The following is an 11,913-nucleotide window of genomic DNA, read 5'->3' as shown; positions in this document are numbered from 1 at the left end:
CAAATAAAATTTGACTGGAAAGTAAAATTAAATGAGCTTTTTGTACGGTAGAAGAAAGAAAGGTCAAAGGGCACTGCTAAGAAGGTTAATTAAAGTGGTCGTCCAATGTCCTTGAGATGTCAAATTTCTCATCTTAAAACCTCCTCTCATGTAGGGCCTTAGTTATCTATACATGTACATAGATCTTTCTATTTACACCCATCACTGCTCTTCCTATATTCTTCTCTTCTTTCATCTTCATCTTCTTCAAAATAAAATTATTTTTTTGTCATATTTAATTAATTGGTAGCAAATTAAATTAATTAATATTAAACAATAGCTCTTATCTTAATACCCAACTTGCATGCATACGTACATACATACACCACCACTCGGTCATCTCGTACAATTTTTACATGTGTATATATATGTAAACAAATCCAAACTCGAGCTTTTAGGTTAAAGGCAATTGAAGCAGCAACCATGAGCATGAGCATGAGCATAAGCATGAGCAACAATAACGACAGCAAAGATGACGATCACGAACACGACGTGGTTATGCCTGGCTTTCGCTTCCATCCTACCGAGGAAGAGCTTGTAGAATTCTATCTTCGCCGTAAGGTTGAGGGCAAGCGTTTCAATGTTGAACTCATCACTTTTCTTGATCTTTATCGCTATGACCCTTGGGAACTTCCTGGTAATTGTTTATAAATACATACACACGCACACTCCCTCTCTTTCAAGGCATCCTATCCTATGTAATCAATCATCTTATCTTTTTCTTTTAATATATCTTTCTTCTGCATCATGTGCTAGCTAGGTAGCTACTTTATCATATGCCAGCTATTTAATTAATTTTTTTTATTATATGTATATGAGTGAACTCAATTGCATCATTTGTTGACCATCTGCAGCTCTGGCAGCAGTTGGGGAGAAAGAATGGTTCTTCTATGTGCCAAGAGATCGAAAGTATCGTAACGGGGACCGTCCCAATCGAGTTACAACATCTGGGTATTGGAAGGCAACCGGAGCTGATAGAATGATTAAAAGCGAAAATTCTCGTTCAATTGGCTTAAAGAAAACCCTAGTTTTCTATTCTGGCAAAGCTCCTAAAGGCATCCGTACCAGTTGGATTATGAACGAATATCGGCTTCCACAACACGAAACTGAACGATACCAAAAGGTAAGTAAGAGTAAAGTAATCCCTCAAAAATTAACAAATTAGAAGTCAACAATTTTATAAGCTTCTTAACATGATCTTAATTAAGATATGTTATCTTGATTTGATTGCATATCTTGTTGGAACCCTAACTCACAACCTTTCACTGGAACCTCACTTGAGCTAAATTTTTCTTCATCTCCCACAACTGTTTTCGCCTCAAGTTTGAGAGAATAATTCCCAAAGATTTCCTATATGGATCCGTTGTGATAGAAATTCAAATGAAAGGATCTTATCAAGAAAAGATACGAAATTTTAGTTCCAGGAAAATATTCCTGTCAGTTTAAGAATCTCTAATCATGTAGAATTTAATGGGGTTTGATTATTGTATGTTCTCGAGAATTCATAGCAACATGCATGAATGTTCAAGACTTCTGCTACTTCTCAATTCCCATAACTATAAACTGATTCTTAATGCCCTAAAATATTTTAATGCGAGTCCTTGGTCTTCTGTTTAATTGCATCGTTTCGGGAAATATCCGTTCATCTTTTGATATTCTCCATACTTTTTCAGGCAGAAATATCACTTTGCCGTGTACACAAGAGACCTGGAGTCGAAGATCACACATCTCTTCCTCGTTGTCTTCCAACATCAAAAGCATCTTCTTCGAGAACCGGGTCATCCAGGTCGACTACACGACCCGATAAAATATTGTATTATCACCATCGTCGTCATGGCATTGAAAGATTGCAAGGTTTTGGTGGGCAGTCATCACATCAACAAATGGAAATGGTAACTGATGAAAAGATGAGTACTAATACCGATCAAACTGATGGAAGCAGCAGCAGCTGCTCAGATGTGGCAGCGGTTCTCGGTCTCTCAAAGCAAAATGTGTACCGTCCAAATATGGCTTCAATTACCACTTCATTACTTGGACTCCCATCTTCGATAATGGAAGAACAAGCCGCAGCTTCAACTTTAGTCCCTAGTTGCACTACCACTACTCTTTTTCCAGTAGCTTTATCTTCCTCTTCTTCTTCTTCTCTTATTTATTCCGATGCAGCCGATGAGTTTCACGGGCTTTTAACCTACCCACAAGCTTCGATGAACCACCACCAACAGTATTACAATATCGATCATCATCTTCACCTTCAGGAATTGCAGCCACAGTCTCTCAATTTGCTTGCAACCCCACTTCCGGCCGCCTTCTCGGACAGACTTTGGGAATGGAATCCAATTCTGGAGGCAAGCAGAGAGTACAATGATCCATTCAAATAATTGATCTAATTACGGTATTCATACTGATAATTTATTTCACTAAGTGTCTCAAGCTTAATTAATTCTCTATTACTTCTGTGTAATGACATTGCTAGCTTGAAATATGGCATAATGAACATGATTTGTATTTGCTTAATTCTCCACTAGGGTTGAGTGATTCCTTCTGCAAAACATTGTTTTAGCACTATGCTCAAGTTTTCCATATAGATTACCATTCATTGGTGTATAGAGTAGTTTATTTCTCCTCAACTTATTATTTTGATCAAGGGCTTTGAGTCTTCCTGTATGTAATGTTGGATCCTTTTAAAAAAAGAAAAAGAAAATTGAAAATCAGCCTCTTTTTGCTTGGAGCAACTTTTTAATCGATTGTTAATTATATTATTTTAATGTGTAATATTTTGTTAAAAAAGCTTAGTTCCCAAAATAAAATGCAGTTTAAAAAATTAAAGTAAAATTTTTTAAACAAAATGAGATTTTAGCCTCAAAAGTTCTTTAGTCCGATTTCAATTAATAATTAAACTTTAATACCTCTTGTATCTTAACTAATATTACACAAATTCAAAGCAAATCCATTGCAATTAATAATTAAGCTTCAATCTCCTTGCATTTTACAAAATCATTGGTTGAATTGTTGTCATCTTTTCAGTCAGTTGGATTTTAAAATTAGCCACTCTTTCCATGAAGTTAATTATGTTGCCAATTATTTGGTGAACCAAGGTTTAAAGTGATCTGCTTACATTTGGTAGGACGATCCAACACAAGAGGAGATTTCTAAGTGTCTTATTATGCTAAAGGGTTTCCTAGTTATTGATTTTTTAAAATTTGTTCATCCTATATTTTTCCTATTTTGCTGTTTATTTTTTCAGCTTTCATTTTGTGACCAGATATTTTGAGTCCCTTTCCCTTGCTACACACACACACACACACACACACACATATATATATATATACACACACGTTTAACATTGTTTAGTTGCTGTAATGGTGATCAGAGTATGTTAATTGGTGATGGGAGAATTATGATTCTATCCTAATTTGAACTTATATGAGCTTTGATTTTCCAACCATGTACTTTGTTATTGTTATTCATGTTTGGTCCAGTGAAAGAGGGATGTGCTTTGCTTTGATTGAAATTCTGAACAAGATTCTAAGTGAGAGGCAAAATTCTTTCTTGCGTAAAAGGGTCCTCAAGAAATTAAAGACAGTATCTCAGGTTCGTTATTGTGAATTTTTAGATAATTGGTATTCTCTATTTTTTTTAGTATACATTTGTTTTAGATTAAAAAAAAATGCTTTCCTTAACATCAAAAACACACCAAGAGCCCCTAGGTTAAGTTGATTGGTACTTCCCCTACTTAACTCTAAGGCCAGAGAGTTCAAGTCTCTCCACTTAAATATTTTATATTGAATTGGCTTTCGTGTATAAGTTAATCAACTTTATGGCCTTCTACGTTAAAAGTTTAAGCCCACCTCAGGGCTTCCATTTGTTGTAAAGTCTCTCTTTAGTGAACTTTATTACATTACTTGATTCCGAGTCCACTGCGATGACAATAACATGTTCATCCACAAGAACCAGAAGTTATTTATTTATTTTTAATTACATCAATGAAACCATCCGACTCATAATTGCCAAGAAATTACGCTAGAAAATTAAAAACGTAGCCTATTGATTTCATTCATTTCGTTTGTTTATATACAAGTGCTCTTTCTTGTCATGATGTCATTCTTACAACTCCTGCATTTGAACTCAGTCCTATGGCTAATACTAATTTGATGTAATGACTGTTATTCTCCGTCCATTGCAAAGGTTCTGGTGTGTTGTTTTATTAGCTAGTCACATGATGTCCTTCGTATGTAATCCTTTGGATTTATGTTGAGCCTTGCTAAGTCAACAACCAGTGACCATATCTATCCTTCTTGCTGACTCACCATCCATGGAAGTATTGGCGATGAGGTTTCATTGAGACCTCTGATGGAGCGCCAGATTTAATTTATCAAACACACTTACTTCCCTAACACCCAGATTTAATTAGATTTTAGACCTAAAAATGATTTAAGGCCCAGTTCACAAACGGGCGCTACAAAAGAGAGGTGCAATTTCAGTTGAGCGACATATACGTACAATGAATTAAGAGAGAGAGGCCCAGTATCAAGGCTTCTCATAACTTCATTAATATGGAAGAATGCAACAATGATGACGAGGATTGAATTTGCATGCATTCAACTCTGTAGCAACACTCCTTTTGGCTTTTGGTAAATTAAGGTCTTAGTTAAATTTTGAGATACAATTATAACTTAAAAGTTACAGTACTAAAATATTTAATAAACATTAGTTGTTGTGACTTAAAAATTAAGTTGATTTGTAATGAAAAATCTATAATTTATATGTTTGCTATTTTTGTCACAATTAATTATTATTTAAAAGTTATATTTACTATACATTATTAATTTTTATTTTATATTTACAACATTTTTTTCAAAGAAACTGTGGTTCAGAAAAATAGCACCTCAGTATCACACAGCGCCCAAAGTGATATTCCTCAATCAATTCAAAGACTAAAAATTAGTTTAGAATGATATCTTATGGATGAGGAATTCTATAATTTCTCCTTATGGAGATCTATTAATTGATGTTATATAAGGGATAAATATATAATAAGTTTGCTCAGATAAATAATTGCGTTTGCTCTGTGTGTGTGTGTGTGTGTGTGTGTGTGTGTGTGTGTGTGTGTGTGTGTGTGTGTGGGGTATAATAATCCAACATGAACATATATAAATATCAGATGTATATCAAAAATGAGTTTTCTTTTTATATATTTTATAGGCAGCAGGACGGTCTCAGATTGCATTGCCGCAGTCTTTTCTGTAATGAAGAAATGAGAGGACAACGTACGGTTCACACAAGTCATGGGAGGAGAGGTAGCTTGTACTGGCCTGTGGGTCAGCACGTAAGAATATAACGCAATGTATTTTGTTGCGTTCTCTCTCTCTCTCTCTCTCTCTCTCTCTCTCTCTCTATGTTAATGAGTCACAAGGAGGAGAAGCATCATTATAGGAGATGTAATAGTGAATCTTATGGAATTTGTCAAACGAGTGGGCAGGACTAAATTATTTTCTTACAACAGACTGCTTGGAAAGGATGTGAGCCACCTCTGTATTTTTTGGCCGCTAAAATGGATTTAGACTTCCAAATCACGCAAATATGCGTCAGATTGTGTTTTGAAGTTCTCTCTTTTAGCGTCCTGTCCTGTCCCGTCCCCTCTAGTTAGTTTATATTTAGTTTTAGGATTTCCTAGTTATGTTCTCTATAGGTCTGTGTTATGTCTCCATATTCCCAATAAACCCTATATTGTAATATTTGTAGATTGCAACACTATATATATGTGTGTGTTTTTCAAGAAAAGATTATAACTTTCTTTTATTGAAAAAGAAAAGAAAAGAAAATTCCAATTTTGATTTTAGTTGGTTAAATTAAAGAACTAAATAGGTGCAAGATGACGATCTGATTTTTTCTTTATGAGTTGAATTTAAAAACCTTTATGCCAAACAAAGAAAACTTAAAAATCCATCACATCCTTCAAATTGATAATTCGAACTGTCAAATGCGAATAATCTGCCATCAATAATGAAAGGAATTCTGCTATATGTAGGATTGTACGAAACTTAACCAATATATACCTACAACTATAATATAGGGCATTCAATTCCTCGTCTCAATCAAAGATTCTCAATTTCTATTATAGCAATTGCTTTCTAAAATTTCAAACACACATTGACACACATAGTAAGCTAGTTACATTTTCTGAGAAATAAAATTAAGATACTAAAGTGATTAATAATGACTTTATACAATGCAGCATGCATGGACCTCTCTAGCTAAATTGTCGAAACCCCACAATGCCATAGCTGCTGTTGCTTGCGGGCCTGCAGCTGTATCTGTGTTGTTAATTTGTACAAGTGGGGTATTCATCTTGTTGCTGACTTTGCAGTGCATATTAATATCCGTTAGAACCTGCTAAATACTACAAGACAATGCTAGATAGCTATAGCTATAAACAAGCTACTTGTGATAATTACCAGATCCTATTTTAATTATGTCTCCTTTTCCTTTTATGTTTGTGGCTTGGAGTTTGAATTTGATCTTTGAATGAATGAAAGTTTATAAAGGAGAGATTTAGTAATAGTATTTGCTCTCTATCGTGTGCCTTTCGAGAAAGCCTAGAATGTCTCTAATATACCATTCAATAATATATATATATTCTAATAATTTTCTGTTTAAGTATAAAATATATATTCCAAAAACTGCTACATGATTGAGAACTGCAATGCATATAAATGAATATATATATACACCCAGCACGATAGATACCACTGTATATATACACAGACATTTTTCCAAATGACAAGCACAATTAAATCAAAACTTTGCATGATCAGATTATACGGCTGGAAAAGATAAAAGTAAATCAGGTCAACAAGAAAAAAGTAATGCGGATTTTTCTTAATGGAGTGGTTCTCTAGACACCTAAGTAGTGTGACCCCCCGATAGGTCGAGGTTCTATAGACACCTAAGTAGTGTGACCCCCGATAGGTCGAGTTTGTCTGATTTTGGTTCTGCAGCTTTTAATTATTTTTTCCCTTATTTAACAACAAGGGAAAATCCAAATTTCTTTTTGAGTGTTTGTTAGTATCTCTGTCATCAGTAACAGAATCAAAATTTGAACCCATCTTTCTTGTCTCCATTGAAAATAATGTTAATTTATTGTGAGAAAAATCGGTCCAGTTCCTGCATATACTAGCGTGTTACTTTCATAGCTAGTTGTATCTTTTGTCAATGATCCAGGTTTTTTCTTTTGGCATCAGTTAATCGCATGCGTCGGTCATATAATAACTAGAGGAAAACCTATTTTTCAGAAATGTAACTCATACTTTTAAAGCTTAGAACAATGCTTATTATAAGGGTATCCTCCAGATTAGAATACTGTGATTTTTAATCCATACCTTATGAGATGAAATCACTAAATCTTAATAACAAGTGCGTGAGTGGGTTGTTAACATTAGCCACCAAGTAAATTGAGTATTTATATCAAATACTCAAGTTTGTGTGCTGTTATTAATTTTTGTTTTATGTAATTTTTAACACTCATCTACTCGTTTATCTTCCTAATAATATTTCCTTTTAATTAAAAGAAGGCAAAAACGAAAGTACGAACTAATTATAGGCTACAGAACTTAATTTAAGGCTGAAATTCAGTTCATTTCGTTTATTTTTTATTTATTAATCATTTTCCTTGGGTAAACTGCTAAGGAGAACATATCTCACATTAAAATAAATAGATAATGTTCAAATATGAATTAGTTTCATTAGCATCTAAATGGTATCAAAATCAAACCTTCTAAGGAGAATTTCACATGAACTAAGTGTAATGCGATAGATTTAAATGAAAACTGGGTAATAACACCTAAGGTCTTGTTTGGGATTGAGGTGCTCTACCTTTTAAGCTACAGCTGCCGTAAAAAAAAATAAAAAATTGTAACTATTAAATAAAAGTTAATAATATTAGTAAATATAATTTTTAAATAATAATTTTGATAAAATTATTAAAGATATAATAGAATTTTCATTATACAAGTGAAAAATCATATCAACATAACTTACGAACTACAACATCTAATATTTACCAAACACTTTAGTACTGTAACTTTTAAGTTATAACTGTCCAACCTCAATTATAAACGCACCCAAAGTGATAAAAGAACAAAAAAAGAGGAATTCTTAGATATTCCTCCTTTAAACACTTCCATAATTCGATGTTTGTATATTTACCTTTCAACAAATAAAGTAAAAATAAATGCACACTGAAAAAAATTCAACATATGACGGAGTATACATTGGGACCATCGTTCGAAAACCAAAATATAAAGCATAAAGCTTGATCAAACAAGATCTATACTTCGAAAAGCCATTGGGGTCGTATGACGCATGAACTTCTTAGGAGGATTTGGATTTTGGAGGCCTATTTACCAAGAAGGAGAAGTTCAATAAAGCCCTATATTACCCAGGTTTGTTTCAAAAAATTAAGTAGGAAGTATTTGTAAAGCAATATTTAGTAAAAGGAATCACTTAACCTTAGTGGAAAAATAAGCAAATCATATCCACCATTATCATCAATCGGTCATTCATATTCTTCAATTCTTGTAATGTACTTACAACACGGAAGTACTAGGGAAAATAATTACTAAAGCCTCTAGCTAGCCAGATTAAAATAATCAGTGGTGATATAGAGTTTATAACTATCTCTAAATAAGTATGTCCCATCTAGATAAAATTTATAATTGATCAATAATTACTTGAATGGATCATTGTACTCTCTGTTTGCCTCCGGGATCGGATTCCACTCCCACAATCTGTCCGAGAAGGCTGCTGGAAGCGGACTTGGAAGCATATTGACAGACAGCGGCTGCGATTGCGGTGGCAATTGTGGGAAGTGTGAGTGATGCTGCTGCTGCTGATGATGATGCTGATAATTGTAATATTGTTGTTGGTGGTTCATGGAGGCTTGTTGATAGGCTAAAAGCCTATGAAATTCATCAGTTGCATTGGAAGAAGCAGCAGAAGAAGAAGAAGTAGATAAAGCTACTGGAAAAAGAGTGGTAGTGCAATTAGGAACCAAAGTTAATGATGCTGCTTGTTCTTCCATTAATGAAGGTGGCAGCCCAAGTGCTGAGCTAACTGAAGCCATATTTGGGCGGTACACATTTTGCTTTGAGAGTCCAAGAACTGTGGTGACATCTGAGCAGCTGCTGCTTCTGTCAGTCTGATCAGTATTAGTACTCATCTTTTCAGCTGCAATGTCCATTTGTTGCTGTGATGATTGCCCACTCAAAGCTTGGAATCTTTCAATGCCAAATTGATGATGGTGGTGAGGGTCTAGTCTCTTATCAGATTGCGCTGACATCGATGACACTGATCTCGATGAAGATGCTCTTGAAGTTGGGAGAGAACGAGGGAGAGATGGGTGGTCTTCGACTCCAGGTCTCTTGTACACACGGCAAAGTGATATTTCTGCCTGAAAAAAATATGGGGAAAGAAGAAAATGAAGAAATATTTGATGAAGTTTAGTAATTTTAGACATGATCGAGGAATTCAATGAAAAACTAATCAGATATTAAGAATCTGTTTTTGGAGTTATAAGAAGTAGCAGAAGAAGCATTCAATTTTGACATTTAGGTGAGAAAGTTCATGCATGGTGGTGCTAATTTTAGAGAAAAGAAAGATAAAGAAGAAAATGAAGAGATATGTGGTGAAGTAAAGTAATTTTAGAAAAGATCAAGGACTTCAATGAAAAACTAATCCGACATTAAGAATCTGTTTTTGTAGTTATAAGAAGTGGCAGAAGAAGCATTCAATGGACAGTTAAGTGAGAGTTCATGCATGATGCTATGAATTTTGGAGAAAAGGAAGACAAATTAATCAAAACCCTATTAACTTATACATGATTTGGGAACAGTTTCTGTCAGAAATTTTTCTGGAAAATCTATTGTCTTATATTTGTCTTGACAGGATCCTTTCGTTTTTCTCTCCCGATGGGTCTATTTTCTGGTAGAAATTAAGCCTATAGTAAACTCTCAAGCTTGGGGTAAAAACCACTGTGGGAAGTGAAAAAAATTTTGACCCAAATGAGGATAAAAAAGAGGCATATGATCTAGGGTTCATGATTTGCAAATCAAAGATAACATTTCTTCATCATCAATAAGGTCAAAACTCTTTAAAAAAAAAAGAAAATTAATGAGAAAGCTTAGAAAATTGCTGCCTTCTAATTGCAGATGACCACCTTTTGGTATCGTTCTGTTTCATGTTGCGGCAACCGATACTCGTTCATAATCCAACTGGTGCGGATGCCTTTAGGGGCTTTCCCAGAGTAGAAAACTAGGGTTTTTTTCAAGCCAATTGAACGAGAATTTTCACTTTTAATCATTCTATCAGCTCCGGTTGCCTTCCAATACCCAGAAGTTGTTACGCGATTGGGACGGTCCCCATTTCGGTATTTTCGATCTCTAGGCACATAGAAGAACCATTCTTTCTCCCCAATCGCTGCCAAAGCTGATGATCAACAAATGAAATGAAATGAATTCGTAGCTCAGAAAAACAATTAGGGCAGAAAATAATAAAGTAGCTGGTTTAGCTAGCACACATGATAGCTAATTAGCTACAAGACACAAAAGAAATATATATTAATAAAAACAAAAAACAGCTAAGATGATTGGTTACACAGGATAGGATGCCTTGAAGGAGAGGGAGTGTTTGGAAGTATATATAAATAATTACCAGGAAGTTCCCAAGGGTCATAGCGATAAAGATCAAGAAAAGTGATGAGTTCAACATTGAACCGCTTGCCCTCAACCTTACGGCGAAGGTAGAATTCTACAAGCTCTTCCTCGGTAGGATGGAAGCGAAAGCCAGGCATGACCACGTCGTGTTCGTGATCATCCTTGTTGTCGTTGTTCTCGTTGTCGTTGCTTTCATTGTTATTGCTCATGTTTGCTGCTGCAATTGCCATAAACTAAAAGCTAAAGCTTAGAGAATCAAACTTGAATTTTGATATGGGTTAGCTGTTTTATTTATACTTGTATAAACGGTAAGAAATTGAGTATGTGTGGTGTATGTATGTATGTATATGCAAGTGGGTAGGCTATTAAGATAAATTAGGAGATAGTGAAATTAATTTTTAGCACTAATTAATAAAAAAAAAATCAATTTGGAAAATGATGAAGATTGAGAAGAGATGAAGAAGGAGAAGAGAGAAGAAACAGGAAAAGAGTCGTAGTGGGAGTTAATAGAAAGATCTACATAGCATTGAGGCCCTACATATGAGAGATGGCTTTAAGGTGAGAAAATGACATCTCAAAATATAGGACAAGGGTGACCACACTTACCCCCTAGCGGTGCCTTTGGACCTTTCTTCAATATTTCTTCTACCAAAGAAATATTTTATTTTATTTACCTAGGTTTTTTACTCATTAATTATTTTCACCAAATTATGCAATTATAATTGCCTTTGCTCACTTCTTATCTCATTTCAGTTCCTCTTTTTCTTTGCTAGGCCAAGTCAATTATACCATATTTGTTCTTCTAATATCTTGATAAAAAAGAATAAAAAAATATTTTGTTTTTAGTTATTTAATTGTAACAGTTTACTTGGATTTGCGCAACGGTCTACTCACGATTACGGGTCTAAATCTTGACAGCATTGCTTCTAGATCCATTCAAAAGGTCTCATACTGTTTTGGTAAGAAGCTCATAATATATAGCTATGGTCTCGATTTCTCATCAGACAGTGTGAGAATTCCGACACTCCTTGCCATTTGGGTGATAGATGACTAATTTGTTTTGTAATAAAGGGAAAATAAACCGCAATTCCAAATTTTTAAGTATTATTTCATGTTAACATAAGGACAAATCTACTTATGGTACCAATCATGCAATAAACCTTAA

The 11,913-nt window shown here is 34.4% G+C and overlaps 2 protein-coding genes across 4 annotated transcripts; one reads left to right on the top strand and one right to left on the bottom strand.

Moving 5' to 3' along the window:
* The first annotated feature begins 218 nt into the window (after positions 1-218).
* On the top strand, positions 219-5,797 carry LOC102610358 (NAC domain-containing protein 35-like). 3 transcript variants are annotated; one of them, XR_369792.4, is made up of 5 exons: positions 219-676; positions 894-1,162; positions 1,713-2,431; positions 3,519-3,630; positions 5,242-5,797. XR_369792.4 is itself a non-coding variant. In XM_052440544.1 (4 exons), exons 1-3 carry the CDS (start codon positions 463-465, stop codon positions 2,415-2,417), a joined length of 1,188 nt encoding a protein of 395 aa, XP_052296504.1. In that variant the 5' UTR covers positions 219-462; the 3' UTR covers positions 2,418-2,431; positions 3,519-4,807. The 3 variants fall into 3 exon arrangements, 2 of the variants coding, with proteins under 2 accessions (XP_052296504.1, XP_006470801.2); XM_052440544.1 differs by lacking the exon at positions 5,242-5,797 and having other exon boundaries at positions 3,519-4,807; XM_006470738.4 differs by lacking the exons at positions 3,519-3,630; positions 5,242-5,797 and having other exon boundaries at positions 220-676; positions 1,713-2,779.
* Positions 5,798-8,572: 2,775 nt separating this feature from the next.
* On the bottom strand, positions 8,573-11,251 carry LOC102610038 (NAC domain-containing protein 35). The gene is made up of 3 exons (XM_006470737.4): positions 10,747-11,251; positions 10,253-10,521; positions 8,573-9,487 (listed from the first exon to the last, which is right to left on the bottom strand). Exons 1-3 carry the CDS (start codon positions 10,976-10,978, stop codon positions 8,765-8,767), a joined length of 1,224 nt encoding a protein of 407 aa, XP_006470800.2. The 5' UTR covers positions 10,979-11,251; the 3' UTR covers positions 8,573-8,764.
* Between the last annotated feature and the right edge of the window lie 662 nt (positions 11,252-11,913).

Source organism: Citrus sinensis, chromosome 5, assembly GCF_022201045.2.
Source record: "Citrus sinensis cultivar Valencia sweet orange chromosome 5, DVS_A1.0, whole genome shotgun sequence".
NCBI lineage: Eukaryota > Viridiplantae > Streptophyta > Magnoliopsida > Sapindales > Rutaceae > Citrus > Citrus sinensis.
The sequence above is the reverse complement of the archived record's forward strand: the minus strand, read 5'-3'. Positions and strand labels throughout refer to the sequence as shown.

Coding starts and splice junctions, on each gene's coding strand:
- LOC102610358 (XM_052440544.1), top strand. CDS start 463: ATGAGCATGAGCATGAGCATAAGCATGAGCAACAATAACGACAGCAAA. Junction 677..893: donor TGACCCTTGGGAACTTCCTG/GTAATTGTTTAT, acceptor GACCATCTGCAG/CTCTGGCAGCAGTTGGGGAG. Junction 1,163..1,712: donor AAACTGAACGATACCAAAAG/GTAAGTAAGAGT, acceptor ATACTTTTTCAG/GCAGAAATATCACTTTGCCG.
- LOC102610038 (XM_006470737.4), bottom strand. CDS start 10,978: ATGGCAATTGCAGCAGCAAACATGAGCAATAACAATGAAAGCAACGAC. Junction 10,522..10,746: donor TGACCCTTGGGAACTTCCTG/GTAATTATTTAT, acceptor GTTGATCATCAG/CTTTGGCAGCGATTGGGGAG. Junction 9,488..10,252: donor AAACAGAACGATACCAAAAG/GTGGTCATCTGC, acceptor TATTTTTTTCAG/GCAGAAATATCACTTTGCCG.